General features: G+C 47.0%; 1 protein-coding gene across 1 annotated transcript; it reads left to right on the top strand.

The window, feature by feature from the left end:
• Nucleotides 1-4,651: 4,651 nt before the first annotated feature.
• On the top strand, nt 4,652-18,196 carry LOC121447412 (NAD(P)H dehydrogenase [quinone] 1-like). Its single transcript, XM_041650631.1, has 7 exons — nt 4,652-4,770; nt 7,793-7,957; nt 8,028-8,158; nt 12,236-12,349; nt 13,737-13,838; nt 16,181-16,503; nt 17,899-18,196. Exons 1-6 carry the CDS (start codon nt 4,764-4,766, stop codon nt 16,484-16,486), a joined length of 825 nt encoding a protein of 274 aa, XP_041506565.1. The 5' UTR covers nt 4,652-4,763; the 3' UTR covers nt 16,487-16,503; nt 17,899-18,196.
• The last annotated feature ends 1,233 nt before the right edge of the window (nt 18,197-19,429 follow it).

Here is a 19,429-nt window from a genome sequence, read left to right as displayed (position 1 = left end):
TTAGTTTGTGTGAACAACAACACCTGCAAAGAAGCTGTCTGGCCGTGAACAACAACAACATCAACAATAAACTTCCTGGAAGGAGTCTGTGTTGTGTCTGCAGAGACAGATGGGCCAGGTGGAATTTCAGCAGTGTGAAGAGATTGGAATTTGATAAGTTCTGAGGCTAAGTACTTTATCTTGGACTAGTTTTAGCATCTTGTATTCAATATCTGAACTTCTTTCTTCCTTTCTTTAGCTTTTCAAAACACACACGGTTTCTTTGTGTATCCCTGGCTGTCCTGGAATTTACTCAGTAGACCAGGCTGGCCTGGAACTTTGGAGATCTGCCTGCCTCTGCCTCCTGAATGCTGGACTAAAGGTCTGTGCCACCACTGCCTGGCTCCCACTCTATCTGAACTAACATCTCATGATAATACATAAAAACCTTCTTGAAACTGTTAATTTAGCAGAACATTAGCTTCTCCAACCTGAGAGCTCTAAGAAGGTCATCAGTTCACCCCTTCAGGCTATAAAATACCCCCCTCTCTCGATGTACCTGTTGCTCTGCTGACACAAAAATGCATTGTAAAGTTGTCTTGACTTATGCCTTTTTGTTCTGTAAAACTTCATGAACTCGGTGAAATGGCTTCCACATTGGAACAAGGAATTATGGGTAGCTTAAATTTGTGTTCCTGGGCCATGCTCACTCTAAATGGCTCCAGAGCCAGGCGATGGTGGCACACGCCTTTAATCCCAGCACTTGGGAGGCAGAGGCAGGCGGATCTCTGTGAGTTCGAGACTAGCCTGGTCTACAGAGCTAGTTCCAGGACAGGCTCCAAAGCCACAGAGAAACCCTGTCTCGAAAAACAAAACAAAACAAAAATGGCTCCAGAATAAAACTATTGCTTATTTCCTTTAAAATGAGAGCTCTGGTTCTTATGTTGGCACTTCTTTACACCTGAGAGTTAACACAAGGCAGTGCCTCAGCCACAAAATGTTTGGCAACGCTGGGAAATCCAGTGTTGAACACTGTACTGTGGTGCATTGGTTATTTGCCTGTTGCTGAGACAACAGTGACTTGTTAGGTTACTAGAGCTCTGTTGGAGGGTAGTGACTGTCATGGCAGAGCAGCCACGGCAGTAGGAGCCGTAGGCGGCTGGTCACATTGCACCCGCAGTCAGGAAGCAGAGAGCCTCTACAGATGGAGCCAAATCCCCAGCTCCTATGTTTTGCTTTTGAAACAAGGTCTCCTGTAGCTTCAGTGGCTTCACACTGTTTGTAGCTAAGCAGAGCCGGCACCTTCACGGGAAGTCTCTGTGTTAATGACAGGTGTCCTTTTATTCCAGATGAAGCTTTATGGCACAAACTGGGCATGTGCAGAGATGTGTCCTCCCTAAAGTGCCTCCCCATAGGAACAAGTGTGGACTCCATATAAATTTCCCCTGTTTGATTGGGAAGAACACTGGATGCCCTGGTTCTTCCTGCTTCAGCTGATCCTTCCTTCTGCCCTCCCTTCCATCTTGGCATCTTCATATAGGCTTAGCGCTGGCCAAGACAGGAATCCACTGAGATCCATCAGTCACTGGCCTGTCAGCACACACAGAAGAACGACCTCACCTATTTCTTCCATGTCAGAGTTTATTGAATAACAGTGAAGTTGTAAGACGGAACAGTTTTAGTGATGGCAATTTGTGGAAGTCTGCCTACCTTGGTGGTTTGGCCAAGGCAAATGTTTCTTTATTCTAGTCCTTTTTGTTTGTATGGTTGTTTAATTTTGACTTTTCAAGACAAGGTTTCTCTGTGTAGTTCTGGCTGTCCTGGAACTCATTCTGTGGACCAGGCTGGCCTTGAACTCACAGTGATTGGTCTGCCTCTGGCACCCAACTGTTGGGATTAAAGTTATTCACCCCACTGCCTGGCTTTATTCCTATTTTAATTGCTAATATTAACTCCCATCACACTGTGAGTGTAGCTACACATCTCTCCACATCCAGGCAGGTTAAGGAAAGGAAGCTACTGCAGAGTGCAAGGGTTTCAACAGTGTGCTGGGAAAGTGGCTCCATAGCTAAGGAGCGAGGCCCATGTCTGGAAGGAGCTATGGCGGAACTTCTGCTAGACTCAGGTCTGAGAATGAGAAATTCGCCTGTGAGAGGATAAGGCTGAGCCGAGTGCAGAGCAAGAAATGGGTCAGGAGCAGGGAACAGCAGTGGGTCAGGTCCAGGTCCAGACAGGCAGGCAGGTGGATGGACAGGTAGGCAAGGAGGCTGTGTCAGCACTGAGGGACAGGGCAGAACAGGGGAGTCCTCGGTTATTCTCACCACGCACACCAACATCAGATGATGGGCTGGTGTGTAGTCATGACAATGCAGTGTTTGTTTGTTTGTTTGTTTTATGGTTTGCCTGTTCTGGACTATTAGGAATCGATCCTAAGGTCTCACACATGCTAGGTGAGGGCTCTACCACCAAGCTATGCCCCACCTCCTGCCATTGCAGTCTTAGGAGACACCACTTTATGCAGTCCATGTGAAGAAGTTATGCCCTTTTCTCAACCTGGAGTGTCTGGTAAGTCCTTGGGCCTGGATTCCCTGATACGATTTTAATGCACCCATGTTGTGGGGTCTTTGCAAACACCACAGCCAGCACAGTAACAATCCGATGGTGGTTCAAACTTCAAGTCTGATGCCAAGTAGTTTAACTGAGGCATTTTTAAGCACACCAAATTTGTTGAACTTTCCTGGTGATAATTCTCTCAATCTCATGTGCACAGCAAAGCCGAAGACATGACCACATCAAAATTCTGTGTTAAGCACAAATGCCATCTTCCATAAAGATTGGTTCTATAGATTAACTGAGAAAGGAAGCTTGAGATAGGGTCTGGGGAGGAGCTGGTGTAGTCTCTGCTACAGAGATAGCCCAAGTTTCCAGGCTATTCAGCAATCTGTTCCCACCTTTCTGGGCAGACAACAGGTTATCCATCTCTCCCTTTAGAGACAACAGTGTGTGTTTAGCATTCCTGGTTCCCCTAGTGCCTATCTGTGAGCACAAGGACCTCCTTGCCTGCTATCCCACATGATCTTCCCTGTTGTAAGTCTCTCCAGGAAAGCTAAGGATGTGTCCTTTCTATTTCCAGACTAACTCTTCTCTAGTCGGTGATGCATGGATGGTGGGTCAGATGGAATAGTTTCTAGGTCCTGGTAAAATGGATTCTATGAAGCAGAGCCCTGCCTGATGAACCACTGTTTTATACACTATGGAGGGACTTAGCGTAGAGCATAGCCTGACCTCAACACTGAGGATGACTGCAACTCCAGGTCCTGAATGAAAAATAGAAAGGAAAGGAGACATGGCTGATCCTAGGTATTGGGAAGAAGGAGGTTTATTGTAGATAAAAGGGAGAGCACAGCCAGAGGCAGAGACATCTGGGAGAGTCCAGAGTGAACAGGACCCTGAGTCTGGTCATTGAGGAAAATGGGGAGGGGAGAACCAGGAAATCAGGGAGACCAAGAGACCAGGAGGGTAAAAAGTAAAGATGACAGGTGTAGCCCAAATGTCTGGATTATATAGGGAAGAACTGCTTGCTTGGGGTAAAGGCAGGGGGCCCCTGGACTGATGCCTTTAGGGCAGGGAGTGGGGTATGCCAGCCATACCCTGTGACAGATAAGGACTGAGGGATGCTGGGAGAATGTGCTGGCCAGGTCTGCTTTAATTTGTTAAATAGGAACCTCAGTTAAACAGAAGGTCAAATCTGTTATGTACAGGGTTTGAGACCTAACAGACACTACCTCCCTGACTGAGGTCAGATGAAGATGGCTGGGTTCCCTGGAGCTGAGTGATAACTGGTTGTGGGCAGCCCTATGAGATGCTGGGAACCAAAGGGTCCTCAGTAGGCAGCCCTTTGAGGTGATGGGAATCAAAGGGTCCTTTGTGGGCAGCCCATGAGATGCTGGGAACCACAGGGTCCTCTGAAAAAGCAGCCTGTTCACTAAACAGCAGAGTCATCTCTCCGGCCCCTTTACTTGACTTGTGTAAATCTGTGGGCGCTTAGTGTAGAGTCACGGTGACTTGTGTAAAGTCTGTGGGCGCTCAGTGTAGTCACGGTGACTTGTGTAAAGTCTGTGGTGCTCAGTCTAGAGTCACGGTGACTTGTGTAAAGTCTGTGGGCACACAGTGTAGAGTCACAGTGACTTGGCAAAATCTGAGCCAGGATTTTACCAACCCCACCCTTCCCTTTGCTGACAAAGGCTACTTTTCAGGGTTGAGTAAAGATCAATCCATTAATCCATGTAGGCGGGATATGCAGGCAAGTCCAATGAAGTTCCCGTAATTTGTCGGAAATTTACATTTTGTACCCAGGAGGTCTCCAGCAGAAGGCAGTTAAATTTATCCCATATGTACCCATTTCCTTAAACCCCCTCTCACTCCCCGAGTCCCAGGGAACCCTTTTGACTTCCATATGCAGGAGTCCTATTACAGCCTTCTCTTATCCAGTAACTTGGTACCTCCGCCCAGTGCTTTTGGGCTTTGGAATCCAGCCCCGCCTTTGATGGCTGCCCAACACTGTGGGCAGGGCTACATCATATGATGGGTAGGGCTGCCCCAAATGATGGGTAGGGCTGCCACACACAGTGGGCAGGGCTGATTAGGCAAGACATAAAGCCAACAAGTGCTCAGCCCAGACTGCAGCCCACAGGATCTCTCAGAACTCTGCAGAGTCGTCCTGGCAACCAGCTGCTCAGCCAGTTAGCATCTGGTACTACAATTCGCCCTCAACATCTGGAACCATGGCAGGTGAGTGCAGCGTCAACGCCAGCCGGATTCATTCCAGGGAGTATGCAGGGGCTATGAGTTTTGTTCCTTGCTCAAAGAGGAAAAGGGAAAAGATTAGGATCCTGGACGAGCCTTGGCTTTGGCTGGTCTCTGGAAGGGAAGTTTCTGTTCCTAGCCAGAAAGGCAGATTATTCTGCAGCTCATCCTCACCTAAGGCAACTTGAGCATTGCCCCTTCAATGTCCCTTCCCTAACAGAGCTGGCCTATTTAGAGATAGGTGCTCATGTAGCCCAAGCTGCCCATAAAACTGTTCCATAGCAAAGGCTATGAGCTGTGACTCTACCCTGAGCACCCACATATGGGTTCTCGTGCTTCCACTGCCTGAGTGCCAGGATTGTATCTGTGCACTGCCATGCCTGGTTTATATGGCACTGGGTATCGAATTGGAACCAGGACTTGGTGCATACTAGGTGAGCTCTCTACCACCTGAGCTCTGTGCCCATCCCCCGGCCTAGGCCAGAGAGGATTCCAGCATTTGGAAATAAGTGCTGACATTTAACAATGCAGAGGCAATTTATAGAGACTCTTGCTAGGCTTGGCACACACCTTTAATTCCAGCACTCGGGAGGTACAGGCAGGCAGATCTCATCAAGTTTGAGGCCAGCCTGGTCTACAAAGTGAGTTCCAGGACAGCCAGAGCTACATAGTAGAGAGAGGCTCCGTCTTAAAAAACAACAAAAAGAAAAGGGGGGGGGGGTGACTGTCAAGTTCTGGAAGAAAACAAGAAGATGGGGAGATGGGGTTGGGCTGGAGCAGGGAAGCAGTGTAGTAAAACTGGGACCCAACTCCAGCCTGCCTGGCCCTGGATGGTTTCTACTGTGACCCTGGAAGAGGAAATCTGATTTGCTATTTGGCCTCTTTTTGTGACAGTCTCCCCACTTTGTCGTCATCCCAGGGGGTAGGTATGGGTAGAGGTCCTTGGAGGTCACCACCACACTTGTCTAGAACCTAACTGGCACCTACTGCTTGCTTGAGCAGCTAGCCGCCAGGACTAAGTGCTTCTTCCCCACAGTGGCTGGCTCTGAGTCTGGGCAGTGCTAAGGTTTAGGTGCATTTCCACAGTCGGGGCAGAAGTCTACCTTTTTGTAGTAACTTCTCCCCTAAAACTACTGCAGCCCCCACAGATACACTCACAATCTTCCCTTGATAAAAGCAGACAGGGGACGAGGTCAGTGCTGAGGTTGGCACGGCACCATTGTAACTTTCTAGGAAAATGGGTGTGTCCGCGAAGCTCTACTGTGAACTGCTGGGAGAACCAGCAGGGAGGAGCTTCCAGCAGCGGGTAAGGCTGTGTCTGCTAGTTTCTGTCTCTACACTGCTCTCCATTTATGCACGAGGGATAAATGTGTAAGACCCCTGCATTGGCACTGCAGACAGACAGAGAGCGTGCACATTTCATTTCTCTTATACCCCTGCCTGCGATTCAATTTAATGTTGGTTTATTCGTTCATCCACTTGTTCATTTTGGCCAGACTGGATTCGAACTCAATTTGGTCTAGGCCGATCTTACATTCCTGATCCTCCTGCCCCTCTCTCCAGTGCTGGGATTACAGCTGTGTGCCACCATGCCTAACTAAATTTAATTTATAAATTAGAGGAAATTAACAAAGCTAAAAATGAAACAGTAAAATGATGACAATGGCTAACATTTAGAGTCAGGGTTGGCAAGATGGCTCATTGGATAAAGGTACCTGCCACCAGGCTTGATGACCTGTGTTTCATCTCTGAGACTCACATGGAAAGAGAACCATCTCCTGCAAGTTCTGTCCAACATTCATATTCATTCTCTCTCTCTCTCTCTCTCTCTCTCTCTCTCTCTCTCTCTCTCTGATTTAGGAGTTAGAGGCAAAAGAATCTTTACAAGTTTGAGGTGTACATAACAAGCCCCAGGGCAGACAACACTACATTTTAAGATAGAGACCCTGTCTAGAAAACAAACACACACAAACAAACAAACCTGAAGGGTCTGGAGAGGAGGCTCATTTGTTAAGTGCACTAGCTGCTCCTGAAGAACTAAATGGAGCATTAACGAGGTGATTGGGGGCAGACATGGAGGTCCCAGAATTTAAGATGTAGAGGTAGAAGGATCAGGGGTTCAAGTTCATCGTGTATTATACAGTGCATTTGAAGCTAGCCTGGGCTACCTGAGGCCCTCTCTCCCAGGGGTGAGAGGTGTTTGGGTTACAGCAACTCTGTCCTCATAAATGATCTAAACCCTTCCTAGATCTGTGGATTAGTGTGTGGAGAGATTGCTTTAGAGTGGGGAGTGTTGTAAGAAGCAGTGTGGCTCTATCTTGAATCTGTCCCTCTTGTTATGTTTCCCAGCGCTGTCTTAGGACTCCCCAGAGTTCCCCCCAGCAAGAAGACCCTCTGCAGGTGCAGCCTCCTCCCTCTAGTGCCTCTAATGCTGTGAACCAAAAAGCCTTCATATATATCTATAGAGTATTTTTTTTTCAAGACAGGGTTTCTCTGTAGCTTTGGAGCCTGTCCTGGAACTCACTCTGTGGATCAGGCTGGCCTCAGATTTACAGAAATCAAACTATCTCTGACTCCTGAGTTCTAGGATGAAAGGTGTGCACCAACACTTTTTTGGCTCTGGACTTTAGATTTTTAAAAATGAATAAATTACATTTAGGGGGAGTATGTGTGTGTGCATGTGTGTGTATGCATGTGTGTGTACAAACTCCATATGGAGGTGAGGATAACCTCAGAGGCCAGTTCTCTCCTTTCGCTATCTGGGTCCCAGGGATTGGTCTTAGGTCATCAGGTGTGATGGCAAGTGCCGTCACCTGCTGAACCATCTCACCAGCCTGCTGAACTTCAGATGTTCAGATTAGAGCTGTTTAATTGATAATCTTAGCCATTATTCCCTAATCTAAGAAGCCAAGGTGGAAACATGTCTGGTCCCAAGCACTTTAGATGAGAGACTCTTTCAGCCTGTTTGAGTCTCCCTTCCGCATCTTACTTTGTTGTTTCTAAACAGTGAGAAGAGCCCTGATTATATTGGCCCATGAGGAGAAGACTTCATTCAACTATGCCATGAAGGAGGCTGCTGTAGATGTTCTGAAGAAGAAAGGATGGGAGGTGGCTGAATCTGACCTCTATGCTATGAACTTTAACCCCGTTGCTTCCAGAAAGGACGTCACAGGTAAGAATTGTCTCTCTCCACTGACCGTGGACCCTCCGGCTCAGACTTAGCCTCTCTTTCCTCCCGACAGGTAAGCTGAAGGACCCTCAAAACTTTCAGTATGCTTTTGAGACAGCTCTTGCCCATAAAGAAGGCCGCCTGAGCCCAGACATCGTGGCTGAACAGAAAAAGCTGGAAGCTGCGGACCTCTTGATATTTCAGGTATGGCTAGGGCAGAGATCATAAGGAAGCAATGTCTGGGGTGTTTGTCCTTATTGCCCTGGATCTGTCACTCTCTGCGTTCTCTCTGAATTAATGATGTCAGTGAGGGGTGACACTGCATAGGTTCACAAATGGTACCCAGCTTAGCTTCCTGCACTTTGTGTACTTATTTAAATAACGTGTGTGTGTGTGTGTGTGTGTGTGTGTGTGTGTGTGCATGCCCTATGTGCCTGGAGGATGACTTTCAGGAGTTGGTTCTCTCCTTCCACAATGCAGTCCTGGGGATCAAATTCAAGTCATCAATCTTGGTGGCTAGTGACTTTATCTGCTGACCAGTCCTAACTTTGGTTTTTGGAGACACAGTATTGCTATGACGTCCTGGCTTGTTTGGAACTCACTATGTAGAGCAGGCTGTCTTCAAGCTTTCAGTGATCCTCCTGCCTCTGCCTTCTGAGCGCTGGGTGTATAGCTGTGCCAACATGCCTAGCTCTGGCACAGTATTCTGAGACAGGGTCTGGCTGCAGAGCCTAGGATGGCCGGGAACTCTCTCTGCTGAGCTCTGGAGTTAATTGCACGTTCATGTAGGAACAGGGCCCCGAGGATGACACAGAAGCCCCCAGCTTTTCTCCCCAGTGTGCCTGGTTAGTGGACTCTCCCTGTGGGATCTCTTAAAGTTTGTACTTTTGCTCCTTTTGTATCCCAGACAGTTTGGGGGTGATAGTGACTTCTGCGCATGTGCAGCATCCCTGCAGCACGCAGCACGCCTTTCCTGATGTGAGGATTTTGTGTGCCTGATGCCCCGCCTCTACACCACCGCACCCCGTGTTGGAGTTACAGGCTGTAGCATCCAGTTTATGTGGTGCTAAGGATCAAGCCCAGGGAAGGCTTCCTGCATGCTAGGCTGGTACTCTAGCACTGAGCCACACACGACAGCTGCTCCATCTTACTGTAGTGCAGCCAAGGGGAGCAACAGGAGTGGCTTCCGGTTCTTGTCTCTGAGTCACCATGTTTTAGACGTAGAAGGCACGTGTGTGAGCCTCAGCTTTGTCTTCCACCAACGTGTGAGTCTCTGCACAGTCTGTAGTCGTGTGAAAGACTCAGCTGCAATTCAGGCGCTGCCGGTAGCGCATCGCAGGAAAATGTGAGCACCACGGGCCCAGCTCCAGTCCTGTTTCTCACTCCAGTTAGGAAATTGACCTCCAAGCCAGTATGGTAACACACAGCAGTAATCCTAACACTGCAGAAGTGAACGCAGGTTAGCCTTAGCTACATACATAGCAAGTTCAGAGCTAGCCTGGTCTATGTGAGACTATGTCTTTTTCTTTCTTTGTTTTTTATTCTTGTTGTTGTTGTTTTTGTGACAAGGTTTCCATGTGTAGTCCTGGCTGCCCTGGAAATCTCTCTGTACATCAGGCTGCCCTCGAACTCAACGATCTAGCTGCCTCCACCTCCGGAGTGCTGGGATCTAATGTGTGTCACCATGCTCAGTTTAAGAGACTTTGTCTTTAAAAACAAATCACAGCCGGGCACACCTTTAATCCCAGCACTTGGGAGTTCAAGGCCAGACAGCTCTACAAAGTGAGTTCTAGGACAGCCAGTGCTGTTACACAGAGAAACCCTATCTTGAAAAAAAAACACTAAATGATAATAATTAATAATAATAATAACAACAGCAGGGGCTGGAGAGATGGCTCAGTGGTTAAGAGCACTGACTGCTCTTCCAGAGGACCCGGGTTCAATTCTCAGCACCCACATGGCAGCTCGTAACAGTCAGAAGATCCAGTTCCAGGGGATCTGACACCTTCTCACCAATGCACATAAAATAAAGTTAAATAAACCATAAAAAAATAATAACAACAACAACAACCAAATAGCATCCCTAACCTCTGACTTCTAGTCCTTTTCTGTAGGTCAAGAACCTTTTGAGTACTGGAGAAAGCTATTTAGCTCTTAAATTTTTTTGGTTTTTGATTTGTGTGTGTGGGGAGTTTGGAGGTGTGTAGGCCAGAATTAGGATTAGCAGCCATCTCTTTTGGGACAGGATCTATCATTGGCCTGGAGCTCACCTGCAGTGAGGATGGCTGGCCAAAGAGTCCCAGTTTCCACCTGTCTACACCTCCCCACCTCCCTGTTGCTGGGATCAGAAGCATGGGAGACCACACCAGCTTTTCACAGGAGTGCTCGGGAACTGAACTCAGGCACTCGTGCCTGTGAGACAGCTCTTTACCCACTGAGCCGCGTCTCAAAGCCCTACAAATTCTTCCTCTGTCCTGGCTTTCTTTCCTGGATGTGTTCGTGAGTTTTGAACCAGGTTTTGAGGAGAGTGAAGACTTGAACAGAGTCTCCTCAGCTTTTACTGGGACCAGAGGGCAGACAAGATGCAGTTTTGGGGTGTGGGGATGTTTAACAGGGCCTCAGACTTGTTTGAGAGGCAAACTTGTTTGCTCTGCCATTGAACAGTACCCCAGATAAGACTTTCTCATGGGGCCCCTGATACACCTTAGTCACAGTGACCAGTGGCCTACACTCTGAGTGACTTTGTTTGTTTTAGATGATGGGATTGTAGGTCTGTGTGCACTTGGGAGGCCTGTCTTGGGAGGATGTTTGCTAGCACAAGCTCTTGGGAAAATATTCAGTCATTGCTCATGGAGGCAAACTCGCCTGCAGTCCTTGCTACTTGGCCTTTGCTATCAGTTGGATTCCATGGAAACGGATCTTATTTGCTTGTGACTTTGTTCACAACCAACCAACGGTTGTAGCTTTTAGGAGGAAAAAAAGAGAGTCAAGATCCAGGATAGAATTTTCTCTTTTCTTATTGAGTTAGTTACTACCATATATTTTTCTTTAGTTTTTTGTTTCAAGACAAGGTATCTCTGTGCATCTCTGGCTGGCTTCGAGTCATTATGTTGAACAAGCTGTTGTGGAATTCACAGAGAGCTGATTTCAAAGGTGTGGTCCACCACATCAGGAAAATATTTTTTTAAAAAATCATGTAGGCTGTGTGCCTGTGAGTGAGCATGTGTATGGAGGTGCAGGTGCCTGTGGAGACCAGAAGTGCGTGTTGGGTCCCTTGCAGCTAGACTTCTGAGCCACTTAACAACGTCGGCACTGGAGCTGAGGCTGGCGCATCTGGAAGAGAAGCATGCCCTTTTTTTCTTTTCTTCTTCTTCTTTTTCTTTTTTTTCCGACGCAGAGTTTCTCTGTGTACTGCTGGCTGTCCTGGAACTCACTCTGTAGACCAGGATGGCCTCGAACTCACAGAGATCCGCCTGTCTCTGCCTCCCGAGTGCTGGGATTGAAGGTGTGTGCCACCACTGTCCGGCGAAGAATGTGCTGTTAATATGGCTCTCTCTAGCCCTTTTATTTTGTTTTTTTTTTGTTGTTGTTGTTTTAATTTTTGGATTTTATTTTTTGTTTTTTGTTTGTTTCTGAGATTGGGTCTCCCTATACAGTCATGGCTGACTTAGAACTTGATATGTTGACCAGGCTGGCCTCAAACTCACAGAGATCAACCTGCCTCTGCCTCGAGTGCTGGGACTATTTTTGAGTACCACTATGTTACCTGGGCTGGCCTTGAACTCACAATTTTTCAACCTCAGCCTCCTGAGTTGCTGGGATTGTGTCTGTTTGCCACCATGCCCTGTTATGTTTCTTCTTTTCTTGCTTTTTTGAGATGGTCTAGGTATGTAGCCCATGCTGGCCCTAAATCCTCCTGAGTTTTAGGATAGCAGATGCTTGCTACCACATCCAGCTTTGGTGTGTGTGTCTGTGGGGCAGGTCTCTCTCTGTGTGTGTGTGTCTGTGTTATGCTACCCAAGTTGGCTTCAAACTCTTGGCATTCAGCAGTCCTGCAGCCCAGCCTTAATGAATAGTTTACACTAGGTGAGCAAGGCACTTTCCCTGGTTATCCCTGTTTTTGCTAAATGTGCTAATGTTCCCTGAGGGACTCACAAGGGTGAAGGTGCTCTATGGAGACACTGTGGACAGTTGCTCAGCACCCGAGCTCTTCCTGGCCATGGGAGGAAGGAACCACAGGGGAGTGCCCAGAGCTGACCTTAGGTTTCTTCTTTCCCACAGTTCCCTCTGTATTGGTTTGGAGTGCCCGCCATTATGAAAGGTTGGTTTGAGCGAGTGTTCGTGCGGGAATTCGCCTATACATATGCCACCATGTATGACCACGGTCCTTTCCGGGTAGGTGAACCATTGGGCATTTCCTGGGTAGACAGGTGGACTCTAAGACCAGGGAGCATTGCACAGCTCTTATAAATAAAAAATTAACATGTTTTGGATTTGATTTTTATTTAGACATTGTTATTTATTATTTCATGTATATAGGTGTTTTGCCTGCTTGTATGTCTGTGTACCACATGTTTACAGCAGCCAAGGAGTCCAGAAAAGGGCATCAGATCCCCTGGAACTGGAGTCACAGACAGTTGTGAGCCACCATGTGGGTGCTGGGAATTGAACCTGGGTTGACTGGAGAGCAGCCAGTGCTCTTAACCACTAAACCGTCTCTCCAGTCCCCTAGTTTGCTTGTTTATGAGGGAGGGGTACACACGTGACCCACTGTGTATGTGGAGGTCAACGTGCAGACCGAGGTACAAGATCAGGTTGTCAGTCTTGGTGAAAAGCACCTTCCCCAGCTAAGCTACCTCACCGGCCCTTGGACTGTTTTAGAGTCTTCCAGAGAAAACGAAAAAGTGAGTGCAGAGGGGATTACTGAGTAACAAAGAACAGATAAACTAGACTTTAAGATGTCTGGTGGACATTTGTGCTAGTTTTCTCTTCATGTTTGAGATTTTCCATAGGAAAAATAAAATGAAAATTTTGCTGACGTCATGCTAGACACCTAAAATCTTATTTGGGAAGTGGAGGCAGGAAGATCAGGAGTTCAAGGTCATCCTCAGCTACAAACAGATTTTTAGGCCAGCCTGGGATACTTGAGATCCTGCGTGGACAAAAATAAAACAACTAAAGCAAAGCAAAACAACAACAACAACAACAAAAAAAACCTTTTGTTGATTGGAGGCCAAACAGTGGCAAGAAAGATCTTGTGACTTTTTTTTTTAATTTAAATTAAAAAAAACTGACGCAGGGTCTCACTTTGCAGACCAGGCTGGCCTGGAACTCACAGAGACCCACCTGCCTCTGCCTCCTGAGATCTGGAATTAAAGATGTGTACCATCAATATTTTTGTTATTTTGTTTTGTTTTTCTCTGTTGCCCTGGCTGTCCTGGAACTCACTCTGTAACAGGCTGACCTCAATATCTCAGATCCTCCTGCCTGTGGCTCCCTAGTGCTGGGATTAAAGCCATGTGCCACCGTGCTGGGTTATCTACCATGGCGGTCATCTCCTAATGTTTGAAGTGAGTGTGGTTTGTGCGGCAGCCATGGCTGTCCACGGCCACATGCCAGTCACAGCCACAATTGGAACATGTGCAGAGTCAGGCCGAAGCTGCAGAGGAGCTGAAATGATAGCACCCCTAGGATGGACTCAATCTCCCCTCTCCCTGGGGCCCCGTTCATTAACTCAGTGGGTCCCAGGAGAGGAGGAGGTGACACTTGTTTTCTCTTTCAGAATAAGAAGGCCTTGCTTTCCTTCACCACTGGGAGTAACGACTCCATGTACTCTGTTAACGGCGTCCACGGGGACATAAACATCACCCTCTGGCCACTTCAGGTACCTGTTGTGGGTGAACTTCAGGAGAGTTAGTTAGCTGAGGTTTCCTCAGAGTCTAAACCTCCAGGCAGTATCTGAAAACTGACCGGAAGTGTGAGGAGGAAAGCCTGGCAATGATGCAGCTGTATCCAGGCTTCCTTCAGGAGCTTGTGACCCAGGCCGCTGGGGTACATGGCCAAACAGTCTAAGTGCACCCGGCCCTCAGCAGGTGGAGCCGAAACCTTGGGCTTCCCATTCTTCCTGGAATTGTATCTGCAGCTCCAGAACATTTTGGTTTTCCTTAATAAAAAAAAAAAAGGGTGGGGGGCGTGCATGAGTGTGTGTGTGTGTGTGTATCAAAGGACAACTTTGGGAAGACAGCCGGGGTTCCCTTGTTCTGTCGTGGTACTGTACAGTGGAGACTAGCCGACCAAGGAGCACTGAGCAGTTCTCATGTCCCCGCCTCCCATCTTGACTGATTCATGCCACTGTGTTCACATTTTCACATGGGCTCTGGGTTCTAACTCACTCCATCAGGCTTGCAAGGCTGGTGCCTTTACTCACTGAGCCGTCTACCCACCCCCCTTTTTTTCTAAAGAGGGTGGTGGTGGTGCAATGTGGTGTGTTGTGGGCTGGAGAGATGGCTCAGCAGTTTAGAGCAATGGTCGCTCTTTCAGAGGACCTGGGTTCAGTTCTCAGCACCCACATAGCAGCTCACAACTGTCTGCAACTCCACTTCCAGGCGATTCAATACCCTCAAGACATGCATGCAGGCAAACCCCCAATACACATATAATAAAATAATAATTGTAAAAAGGGGGGTCTCATTATGTAAGCCCAGGGTGACTTGAACTTGTGGCAGCTCTCCTGCCTCAGCGTGTTGGGTGCTGGGTTTAGGGCATGGACCAGTACATCTGGCTCCCCAGGACAAGTTAAGAACTGAGTTCACTCAGTTTGCTCTGGAGGTGGGCTTTGGGGTCACTGGACCCTGAGGATGAGGGAAGGGGATTGGAGGAGACAGTGAGTGAGGTGTGCAGTGTAAAGACTAAGCTCACCATGTCAAGCTGCAGAAGAATGCACGTCCACATGCCCTGGCCCGAGCCACTGCCAAGGGGCAAGCGCTCTCCCTAATGTAATAGAACTTCCAGCTCTTTGACAGAGGATCCAGGTTGGCACGGTTCCAAGAATTTATTCATTCAACGGAACGCTCCACCAAGGAGGCTAAATGAGGTGACAGAAAGGGAGGGAGGGCAGAGGTAAGAGAAGGAACTGTGACAATTCCCCAGGGCACTACAGGTCTGACTGGACTCTCTCATTGGCAAGCCCAGATCACACACACTCTCTCTTTTTAATTATATGTATAGTATTCTGCCTGCATGTATCCCTGAAGGCCCAAAGAAGGCACCAGATCTCATTATAGATTGTTGTGAGCCACCGTGTGGTTGTTGGGAATTGAACTCAAGACCTCTGGAAGAGCAGACTGTGAACCATCTCTCCAGTCCCAGATCACCATTTGAAAGATTTTTAAAACTTTAGCCAAGTGGTGGTGATGCATGCCTTTAATCCCAGCACTTGGGAGGCAGAGTTAAAGGGCAACCTGGTCTGTATAGCAAGTTCCAGGACAGTCAGGGCTACACAGAGAAACCCTGTCTCAAAATCCAAAAATAATTTTTAATACTTTTTCACTTCATGAGTTTGCCTGCATGTATCTCTGTACCGTGTGTATGCAGTGTCAGTGGAGGTCAGAAAAGGACATTGGATCTCCTGGAACATGTGTTGACATCATGTGGGTGCTGGCAACCCAACCCAGGTCTTCTGGAAGAGCAGCCAGTGCTCTTAACCACCAAGCCCTCTTTCCAGCTCCCAGGCGGTTTTGTTTATTTACTTAAAGTTTTCTACTTATTATTTTATTGCTCTGTGTGTGCTATGCTACATTTATGTAGGTGCTCACAGAGATCAGAAAAGGTCATCCAGTCCCTCAGAGCTGGAGTGACAGGTAGTTGTGAGTCACTCCACATGGGCGCTGAGAACCAAGTCTGGGTTCTCTGAGAGGGTAGAAATCTTAATGGTTGAGCCAGCTCTCAGCCCCAGACCAACTTCATTTTTTTTTTAATAATTTATTTTCTGTGCAATGGTGTTCTGCCTGCATGTGTGTCTGGATGAGGGTGTCAGATCTTGGAGTTACAGACAGTTGTGAGCTGTTATGTGGGTACTAGAAATTGAACCCAGGTCCTCTGGAAGAACAGGAAGCCCTGCTAATCACTGAGTCATCTCTCCAGCCCCAGACCAACTTCTGATACCTGTTTACAGTACAACCTGCCAGACTGCTCCTGAGACTTATCTCTGTGTTCTGTGTCTTGCAGAGTGGCATTCTGCATTTCTGTGGCTTCCAGGTCTTGGAACCACAGGTGGTGTACAGCATTAGCCATACCCCACCAGATACCCGGAAGCAGATTCTGGAAGGGTGGAAGAAGCGGCTGGAGACTATCTGGGATGAGAAGACACTCTACTTTCCTCCAAGCAGCATGTTTGACCTCAACTTCCAGGCGGGATTTGTACTGAAAAAAGAGGTTCAAGAGGAGCAGAAAAAGAACAAAATTGGCCTTTCTGTGGGCCATCACTTGGGCAAATCCATTCCAGCTGACGACCAGACCAAAGCTAGAAAATAAGATATTTTTTCTAACATGTAAGTTAAAACTAGTTATTTTTCTATTTCCATCCATTTGTATGCAAAATTCAAGAAGTCCTTGTTTTTTACTGCTGAGTAATACTCTAATATGTATATATTCCATCCTTTCTTCATCCATTCTTCCGTTGAAGGGCATCTAGGTTGTTTCCAGGTTCTGGCTATTACAAACAATGCTGCCATGAACATAGTTGAGCATATACTTTTGTTGTATGATAGGGCCTCTCTTGGGTATATTCCCAAGAGTGGTATTGCTGGATCCACGAGGGGTGCACCCACACACTGAGACAATGGGGATGTTCTATTGGGAACTCACCAAGGACAGCTGGCCTGGGTCTGAAAAAGCATGGGATAAATCCAGACTAGCTGAACATAGCGGACAGTGAGGAATACTAAGAACTCAAGAACAATCGCAGTTGGTTTTTGATCCTACTGCACGTACTGGCTTTGGGGAAGCCCAGGCAGTTTGGATGCTCACCTTACAAGACCTGGATAGGGGTGGGAGGTCCTTGGGCTTCCCACAGGTCAGGGAACCCTGATTGCTCTTCGAGCAGATGAGGGAGGGGGATTTGATCGGGGGAGGGGGGGGAATGGGAAGCGGTTGCGGGGAGGAGGCAGAAATCCTTAATAAATAAATAAATTAAAAAAAAAAGAAAATGAATTCTAAAAAAAACTAGTTATTTTTTTAAAAATATTTATTTACTTATTATGTATACAATATTCTGTCTGTGTGTGCAGGCCAGAAGAGGGCATCAGACCTCATTACAGATGGTTGTGAGCCACCATGTGGTTGCTGGGAATTGAACTCAGGACCTTTGGTAGAGCAGGCAATGCTCTTAACCTCTGAGCCATTTCTCCAGCCCCAAAACTAGTTATTTTTTTTCCAGCTTGCCCGACCTTTTGTTTTCCCCTTTATTCCACAAGGATAGGAAAACAAAGTAGGTTCACTTCATACGTTCTTGGATAGTTCGGTCATTGAGTGTATGACTATACTGCACTATGACCAAAATCAGATTAGGTATCTTGGTGTATGGGGGCGGGGGCTATGGAAGCTGGAAGATATTCCTCTAGGTCATCTACACAATATAAACCTTTTCTTAGGGCTAGCCCTGGCTATAGGGCATCCAAGTCTCCAGAGATTGGTTTCTTTGTGGTTTAGGGCAGAGGAGAATTGCTCAAAGAAAACAAAGGTCGAGAGACCTACTTGCATAGTGGTCAGTAAGCTAAGGTCTGTTTACAACGCATCCTGGTTTCAGTTACCATGCAGTGACTGACATGCCTTCCAGGGGTTTCCCTCCAGCTAGTCTCTGTCTTGTACACAGCATACACAGGTCCTAGGAAAGGAATACTAAGACAGGCATCTGTCTCATTTTTCCAACTCTTTTTCTTTTTCAGAAATAAATGAACACACAAGGACATGGTGGTGCAGACCTTTAAGCTTTTCAATACTTAAAACAACAGCCCACTACTGAGCACTTGTTGCTCTTGCCCAGGACCTGGGTTCAGCTTCCAGCCGCTGACACCTACGTAGAAGCTAAGCGCTGTTTCTATCTCCAGTTCCAAGGATCCAGCGCCCCCTCCTGGCTTGCTTCTGCAGGCACCAAATGTACACAGTGCACAGACATACATGCAAATAAAACATCCATGCACGTTAAATAAGTCCTAAATGTCAAAACAAAACAAAAATTATAGCTGTCCACCAAAATAAAAGTTTAATATATACAAATGTCTTAAGGGTTTTTCTATAATATTGTGAAATCAATGACATTCTTTTTTTTTTTTTTTTTTTTTTTTTTTTTTTTTTTTTTTTTGGTTTTTTTGAGACAGGGTTTCTTTGTGGCTTTGGAGCTTGTCCTGGAACTAGCTCTGTAGACCAGGCTGGTCTCGAACTTTTTAAAGGTGTTTTATTTTTACTTGTGTGTATATGTGTGTATGCCTGAGGGTTTGTGGACATGTGAGTACACCTGTCCACAGAGGCCAGAAGAGGGCCTTCAATCACCCAGAGTTGGAGGTACAGGTGGTTGTGAGCCATGGGAAGTGGGTGCTAGAAACCAAACTCAAATTCTCACAAGAGCAGTGGTGGTGCACGCCTTTAATCCCAGCACTTGGGAGGCAGAGGCAGGCGGAGCCCAGTGAGTTTGAGCGAGTTCCAGGATAGCTCCAAAGCTACACAGAGAAACCTTCTCTCAAAAAACCAAAACCAAACCAACCAAACCAAAAAAAGGATGGCTGATTGTGTAAGGGTGACTGTCACTAAACTCGACAACTTGAGTTTGATCCCTGGCATCCACAAGGTGAACAGAGAGGTGATTCCTGCAAGTTATGCCATGACCTTCATACATACTGTGACACATGACATTCACAGTTATACCCTGACCTTCATGCATACTGCAGACATGACATTCACAAGTTATACCGTGACCTTCATGCATACTGCAGACATGACATTCACAGTTATACCCCGACCTTCATACATACTGTGACACATGACATTCACAGGTTATACCCTGACCTTCATACACTTTAGGGTGTTTGTACCAGAACACAAAAACCTGTGAGGTGAATACTGGGACACTTGCACTTGCGAGCATTCTAAGGTGGCACATGCCTTTAATCCAGCACTAGGGAGGCAGAAACAGGCGGATTTCTATGAGTTCAAAGCCAGCCTGGTCTGCAAGAGCTAGTTCCAGGACAGCTAGGACTGTTATAAAACAAAACAAAACAAAACAAAACGGTCAGGTGTGACAGTTCATTTCTTTATTTTATGATTGCAAGTGATTTTTATACTCATGTGTGCACATCTGTGCACCATGTGTGCCTGGAGCCCTCTAAGTTCAGAAAAGGGGTCAGATTCCTGGACTGATGGTTTTGAGCTTCCTAGGAGGCTGGGAAAGTGTCTGTGTGTATTAGAAATCTCAGAGGAGTG

The sequence above is a fragment of the Microtus oregoni genome, unplaced genomic scaffold (genome assembly GCF_018167655.1).
Source record: "Microtus oregoni isolate MIOR12 unplaced genomic scaffold, Mior012 000004F_ref0000308, whole genome shotgun sequence".
In the NCBI taxonomy this organism is placed as follows: domain Eukaryota; kingdom Metazoa; phylum Chordata; class Mammalia; order Rodentia; family Cricetidae; genus Microtus; species Microtus oregoni.
This window is presented reverse-complemented; position numbering and strand designations above follow the sequence as displayed.

Excerpts from the sequence above, each read along its gene's own strand:
- LOC121447412 (XM_041650631.1), top strand. Across the intron at positions 12,350-13,736 it reads ATGACCACGGTCCTTTCCGG|AATAAGAAGGCCTTGCTTTC; the intron begins GTAGGTGAACCA and ends TTTCTCTTTCAG. Across the intron at positions 13,839-16,180 it reads TCACCCTCTGGCCACTTCAG|AGTGGCATTCTGCATTTCTG; the intron begins GTACCTGTTGTG and ends TGTGTCTTGCAG.